Below are 7,500 nucleotides of genomic sequence, written 5' to 3' on the forward strand. Positions count from 1 at the left end.
ATTTTTCGCAAAGGGAGCTAAATTCACGAGGCTTCTGGAAATGGCGCAAATTGCAGTCTTTTTCAAATAATTAGAAGTGTTAATAGAGTTACTAGAATGTGTTAGGAATTCTATCAAGAAATACATGTTCGCAGTGACTTTCAAATTTACTGTCCACTGATGAAACATTCGGATCAGCATCACTGGTATCCTAAGAATTTAATTTCAATCCCATCTTCTAATAATTAGACGATGTTTAGTATTCTATGTGATCTAATTTATAGCTAGAACTTTCTTTTGTTTAACAATCATTGTAATTAATGAACGGCAAATTGTGATGTTTTCTTAATTACGAGGGAATCCCTTAAAGGTATTGTGTAAATGTCGTACGTATTCCTCTCGGGGAGAATTAATTTTCGTTTAGTTAGCTTGCACATAAATCTGGATATAGTGTGAACAAAGGGACAAATAGTTACGATTATGCTAGTTATAAAGAAAGGCCAAAGCCGTTTATGTAGCTTTCTTATTCGCTGGTAAGGGTTTTAGAAGTTGTATTTGTTATTCAGGTTAATGTTATGATGCAGTTGAATGGCATTATGAAGCAAGAGCCTTCAAGGAGAATTTCCTTACTGTGTGTATAGCTAATGTTGTACAATTGTACTATATGTATAGCATCAATTGGAGACTATAATCGGTTACTGTAAATTGCTTGGCTGGGGGACTTGTAACAGCTTTTAACAAGGCATTTCTTAACTCCTCGGTAAGTACCGGTTTATTCCCGACATCTTTTCTGCACGTTGAAACGTTTTCCAGTAACTTAAGTAAGACATTTCCAGTCAGAAAGTGAGTATGGTTTGGTTGATCCCCAAGTTTAGACAAAAAAAAACTGCAACCAAAACGAGACAAGCTATCTAATTGGCCTGCTTTGCATGACAATGTCACGTGGCCTTGTTACTCGTAAAAAATGCTCGTGGTGCAAAATAGATGCCAGAAATAGAAATAGCGAAATGAAATAAGAATGTTAATTTTAAGGCTACTGACGTTTAACTGCGTGACTTTAGACCACTTATGTAAATGAATTGTATGCTGAATGGGAAGCTGTTTTCCATGTAAATGTCAGTTAATGGTTTAAGCATTAAAATTGCTTTTAACTCTCAGTGGCCTCAAAAGTGACATTCTTGCTAACTTCATCACGCTCTTTCCATTTCTGGCATTTATTTTGTACCACGACCAGTTTTTTTTATGATTAAGTCACGTGACATGTTCATGCGAAGGGCCCGTTGTAGGTTTCTGAGAAAGAAGACATCCTTTGCGTTAGATAAACTCCTTGCTCGATTATTTTAAAGTGTCTAAATTACTCGTTGCGCCCTTGTGAAGAAAAAGGCAATAGAAATTGAACTAAAAACTGAGTGTGCCACCACACGAGCTGTAAACACTTTTAGTTCGAACTCCTGGGCGGCGCGTGTGATAAACATTTCAATAAATTTCTTTAAAGCAACATCAGTCACTTTGCTACGATTCTAACACGCCCTCCCCGCATGTTATTTTATCTTTTGACGCTGGAAATGTTGTTAGTTTTATTTTTCGAGTGCAGTTTGGTCGGGGATTCCGTTGCCGTTATTAATAAGTTGTACTTTTACATCCGAACTGTTGCAAGTCGTGCCCAAGTCAATCCTGTTAAGACTCCATCGAAAATATTTTGCCGGTTTGAAGGACTTTCATCTTAAAAGCACAAGTTCGCAGTCGACACGGTTTGTATTTTTGAATTTTTTCTTAAATTGTGAAGTGTTGATATCTAAGCTAGAAGGTTCTTGTTTCATATCAAATTGTAAAGATATAATTTACTGAAGCAAGAGTGCTGTGGCGACAATTTGGTCAACAGGGGGGAGTGGTTGGGTATGTTGAACGACAAATGTTTATTATGTGTTCGTACCATTATCCCCTCGAAAGATAACTTTCTTCACTAAGTATTATAAATAGTTTTAACCATTTATCACAATTACCCAAGTTTCTATGTTTTGTACGTATGTTGTTAAATATTTGGATTTAAATCATTTGAAGTCTGAGCTTCTATATATTTGATTCGGAGCACTGTAAGAAAGTTAAACTGTAAAATGATCATTTTGGGAATTTATTACGTGTAAACCTCCGGTCCACTTGTAACAAATAACTGTATATTATGTAAATGACCCTGGCAGGTACAGACTGTTAAGTAACTGTATAGATTTAAAAAAAATCTGGACATATTAACCTCAACAATTTTCATTCATTTGGTAATCGTAAGTACGAGTATCTTTCGGCACTTGTCGGGATCGTTTGCAGATTTGTCGAATCCATTCGAGGATTTGTCGTGTCGTTCATGTTTCTACCATTTTCGCCCAACGTCAGTAGTCGTTCAAACGTCTTTGATACCCGTTGCGGTGTCCGGTGAAGATGACTCGTACTTTGCGAAGATGTGCCTGGCATGGCAGTTTTGCTTCGGTAAAAGAAAATCGTACCACTGTTACATATGTACTCTAAAATGTTAATGAACATTTATAAAGTTGTTATAATTGTAAGGATATCATGTTAATCAAATTTATCTGTTTTAAATTTTAGTTTACTTTTAGTAATTGTTATGGGCTTACTTTTTGAGCCATCCATTCTATAATATCCGTGTTATGAGGCAATGACTAGGTGTTTTTGTATTTTACTGTGCAATACGGACCCGTACCGCCTTGTACAATGTGTGCGGTTGTGTAGACAGAATGTAAATGATGTAAAGAAACGTAGACTTTTGAAGTGCTGTATTAAAATGTAAGGATGGGTACGCAAATAAATGAACGTTTATCCTTGTCTTTAAATTTATCTCTGTGTCAAGATGAGAACACTTCTTTTCAGGAGATACCTTTCGCTTTTCCCAACAAATCATACGGTGGCATCCGAGAAAATGTTCCCAATGGGTATCTTTGATAAGTTTTTTCGAGTGACTCTGGGTTAAATCAAATTAAAATTGAGTTATAAAAGAAAAAAAATTGGGCGTATTCTCATGTACCTATAATTAGCGGACCGCTGGTCAAGGGTAGCTAAGATTCAGTGCCATATGCGATCAACCTTACTTTTCTGCGGATCACTTCTACCGCGCACAAATGGCGTAATGGAAAGCTAATGTTGCGATACTTGTTTTCCAGTGTGCGTGAGAAAGGAAAACTCTGAAGGAAAACAATGCTTCAGACCACTACCACAGCACAGAGGTTAAGGGGGCCTTATTACTCAGCCTGTTACCAGTAACCTGTAACATGCTTCCCGATGTATAATTTTAAGCTGGATCATTCTCGTAAAGCGTGTTGCTATTAATTTTGCGGATCGCCGCCACCTTGGTGGACGAAAACAAAAGATCTTTCATTAGCTTTCTTTACCCGTCCAACAGCAATTGCACATTACGCCTTTGTTATCTGTGTGTCTAGAGATCGGTTGTAAACATTCCTTCCACGAAGACGTTCTTACGACTTCGTCACGCGCCTCCCCTACTCACGTCTGCTAAAACGACAAACCACTTCCGCTCGTCAATCAGGCCTTTTTCCAGTTTTGGGTAAACTTTGCCTCTTTAACTTGAACTACTATACTTGCAGAATAAGACATATCTCGAGTATCACATTCGGCGCACGTATAGAAAATGTAACAATAAAATAACTGTTTAAGAATCTTGAAATATATTTCGCTCTTCGAGCCTCATCAGTCAGGCTCGAAGAGCGAAATATATTTCAAGATTCTTAAACATTTTATTTTTACATTTTCTATACGTGCGTCGAATGTGATATTCGAGACGTGATGTCTTGTTCTGCAAGTAGTTCAAGTTATTAAAACGCATTCCTAGCCTCGGCGATTACTATTTCTTTAGGATTTGCCTCTTTACTCCAGTCCATTTGAAATGACGTCGTTTTTCACTCTTTTCTTCTTTTTCTTCTTGTTGTTGTTTTCTTCGTGTTTCCTGTCTTCTATCATCATATTTGTGCCTCCCCTGAATCGACTTTTTTCCTTTAGACATAAAATTCTTTATTTTGTCTCCTAGCTATTGTAGATTAGCGTTATTTCCTACGGTCATTGTACCTTTCTTACTTAGTTTATGTATCTCTGCTTACTTGTGGTACAAATAAACTTTTGTTGTTGTCGTATGGCATTGTTTTGCATCATGTTATTGGCTATGCACAGCAAAATTAGTCGATATTGATTGGTGGGGAAGGAACACGTGTTCGGAAGCCCTAAGAACGTCTGAGTGTGAGACAAGTTGCAAGCCATCCATTAGGAGGTTTTCACGTGACGTCATCGCCGCCATGTTGGTGGACGAAAACAAAACATCTCTCATTAGCTTCTTTTGTTCGTCCACCAGGGCCCGGTTGTTCAAAAGCCGATTAACGCTAATCCCAGATTAACAATTAACCAAGGAGTTTATTTCTCTACTCCCAAATGCTGTTCAACGCTGATTTTCGGCAAAACCCTACATTAGAAGAAGTCGATCTTGAAAAACGAAAATAAGCAAAAGAAACTTTCACCAAAAAGTTGAAAACGTGAAACAAAAGTTTACGCTAATCCTGGATTAACCGGGCCCAGAAGTCGCACATTTCACAATTGTTATTTGTGTCTCTAGAGGTTGGTTGAAAACGTCTTATTGACTTGTTGTTCTTGTCCTGCTCGAATCTTTCAATTCTTTGATTGCACCTGACGTAACAGCGGCCATTTTGGTGGAAAGAACAATGAACAACAGCGAAAAAGTGAGTGCAATCAAAGAATTAAAAAATGGGCCATTTCCAACATATCGTCAAGTGACCTCCTTTCGTAAACACGATGACTGAAAATGATTCAGGTCGTTTCATTTTATTTTTTTCCAACCTTCCGATTTTAGTATCTTTATACTTTAAAAGATGTTACTATTGGTGAAAAAATTTTGAAGTATTTGTATGGGATCAGGGAGCTTTGCCCTCCAGTTTAGCTAAAATCTCGTCTGTTTTTAATATGAAACACTTCTCTTAAGGGCAAAATGTTTACCCTTTCAAGCCTACTTAGGTACGAACGGTCATAAACATTTGCATTCTGGCTATCATGTGACTATGGGGTGCCTTGGTGTCCCGCCTGAATCTGTGGCTCCTGAAGCCTTAACTCGTCAATCTTGTCTCTCACGCCCGAAAAGTTTTCTGGTCTTTCGAGAAACGGCCACGTGATCTAAAGCAATACCCTGGTAACGAGGGTCGAGTTCCCTCAAATCCAAAATGGCGGGATACTACCAAGGCTTTGGGAATCAATACGGAACTGGTCAACCAACCCATCAAGGTTGTATTATACTGATTTATGTGGTCTTAACCTGTCAATTTAAAGAAGGGGAGCACCTATAGAATACAGGGCCATTTTTGAAGCAGTATCACTGCCGTGGCTAGCGCGCCTTGCCAGAAAATGTCAAATGAAGCAGAGGAAGAAATAAGGTTTATCATTGAGTGAAATTCACGAGTCAGGTATATGTTTGAGTGGCTCCGCGGCTCGTCAGTTGACTACCGAGGCGCCAAGCCAATTCCCACCCTGGTCAGAGTTTTTCTCTGTCCTTGTGTGGGCCAATTTCCATCGGTAGGGCTAACGCTCACATGTTTCATGTGGGATAGAAATCTAGCACTTCACATTACACTCTATTCAGTCAACACTGAAAAAGTAAGCTACTTGTTTCAAAAGTGGCCCTGCATTATACAGTTTAGAGAATTGACAAGTTTCATCAACGATTTTCTTGGAAGTTATAGGGTGATTATGTGGTCTTACGATGTTGAAACGCTAGTTTCAAGGTGCTTTAAATATTTGAAATTGTCAGTACGTAGTGCAGCTCATGAAAAGCATTTTCATGGCGCGAAGCTGTGTTGCTGGTAATCTAAATGATTTGAGATTCATCTTATTGTCGGCCACGATAAAAATAAATAACTTTTACATTTTCCCACGTAATTTATTTAAATTTTTTATTATTTTGTTTCTTGGAATTAACTATCGACCTACCGTTATTTGCTTATAAATAGCATATATTGTGACATGTCTTGTTCTTAAAACAACGTTGCCTAAAGAAGACAAAATTATTTGGTCTTGTTACTTTTAACTCTCTACAGTCCAGCTGCTGAACTGTAAGGCAATGTAACATTGAATCCATGATCACTTTTAACAGGTTATGGCAATGCTCCAGGTTACCCTCCTCAATCTCAAATGGGTTATCCTCCTATTGGTGGTGGGTACCCTGGGGGTTATGGTGGACCCCAAGGACCCCCTCCAGGAGCAGATCCCACATTGTGGAATTGGTTTCTTACTGTGGATAGCGACAGGTCTGGCCAGATCACAGCCAATGAGCTGCAGCAGGCACTACTTAATGGAAACTGGTCGCAATTTAACAGTGAAACTTGCCGCCTTATGATTGGTAATAAATTTTCTCTTTTTTTTTTCCTGTTCTTCATTGTCTACTTAACATTGATGTAGCATTTATTTTGTGAATTATGACTGTGTAAACCAGGCTCCCCTCCATGCTTCTCAATTGAACCCGTGACACCTGTCACTGGCATCACTTTTAAGTGTTATGGCTTTAAAATTGTCCCCATCAAGTAGATCAGTTTGTCAATCAAATGCAGTGTTACAGCTGAAAATAGCACAGCAACTGCAGTAAAAATTTCAATGAGAACCTGGCAACAAGTGAATGAAAATGTTGAAAACTTGCATCACAGGTATAATATCACTCAAATCTCCATTTTGGACAGTCATTTCCCTGGTCCAAAACAGGGAGAAGGGACGCATAACTGCAGTCTGTTTCTCCTTAAGTTTTTTTGCTACCAGTAAGGTGTTTCACTCAATTAAATAAAACCTCTCTATCAAATCCTCCCCTCTCTATCAAATCCTCCCCTCTCTATCAAGCTTGCCTTGAAATAAAAAGTCCCAGAGGTTTAGAGAGGATTTACAGTATATACCATTCTGCCGAGTTTTCTTGTCAAGTGATCATTATTTTTGTTTTCTCTTCATTGCCATCCACCAGGTGTAGGCTCTTGGAAGATTATGTAAACATAGCCAGTGTAAGATGATGCATGTTGTGTTATTGCATTGTGCTACCATGGGGCATGTAGCTACTGCCAATCAAAGTGTTTATTTTGAATAGCACTTTAGTATTATTATTCTTATAATAATAAGGTTGAAGCAATCATGCCAAAGACAGGTGCTCTAATTAATGTGACTACTTCATTATTATTGGTTACTTAGGTATTTTTGACCGTGATCAGTCTGGCACTATTAATTTCCAAGAATTTCAACAACTCTGGCATTATATAAACCAATGGAAGGGGGCATTTGATCGATATGATCAAGACAGATCTGGAGCAATAGAGGGACATGAACTGCACAGAGCATTTGCTGAAATGGGCTTCAATGTGTCGGGCAACTTTGTCGGCCTGGTCTTGAAAAGGTATTGTTACTATGCTTTTTGCAATTTTCTTGTACAGCACAGGTGTTTGTGGTGACAAGAATGCCCTATCTTTT

General features: G+C 38.3%; 2 protein-coding genes across 2 annotated transcripts in view; both read left to right on the plus strand.

Moving 5' to 3' along the window:
• Positions 1 to 2,826, plus strand: part of LOC138033262 (pumilio homolog 2-like) — a 25,192-nt gene extending 22,366 nt beyond the window's left edge. The window contains 1 exon segment of the mRNA XM_068881027.1: positions 1 to 2,826. This exon segment is cut by the window's left edge and continues 1,034 nt beyond it. The gene's annotated coding sequence lies outside the window, so the exon portion shown is untranslated.
• Positions 2,827 to 5,162: 2,336 nt separating this feature from the next.
• LOC138033820 (programmed cell death protein 6-like) overlaps positions 5,163 to 7,500 on the plus strand; it is a 3,112-nt gene continuing 774 nt past the window's right edge. Inside the window, exons 1-3 of the mRNA XM_068881677.1 lie at positions 5,163 to 5,286; positions 6,152 to 6,397; positions 7,225 to 7,426. Coding sequence (XP_068737778.1) covers positions 5,226 to 5,286; positions 6,152 to 6,397; positions 7,225 to 7,426 — 509 coding nt within the window. The 5' untranslated portion in view covers positions 5,163 to 5,225. The remainder of the gene's footprint in view (positions 5,287 to 6,151; positions 6,398 to 7,224; positions 7,427 to 7,500) is intronic.

This window comes from Montipora capricornis, chromosome 14 (genome assembly GCF_036669925.1).
Source record: "Montipora capricornis isolate CH-2021 chromosome 14, ASM3666992v2, whole genome shotgun sequence".
NCBI classification, from domain to species: domain Eukaryota; kingdom Metazoa; phylum Cnidaria; class Anthozoa; order Scleractinia; family Acroporidae; genus Montipora; species Montipora capricornis.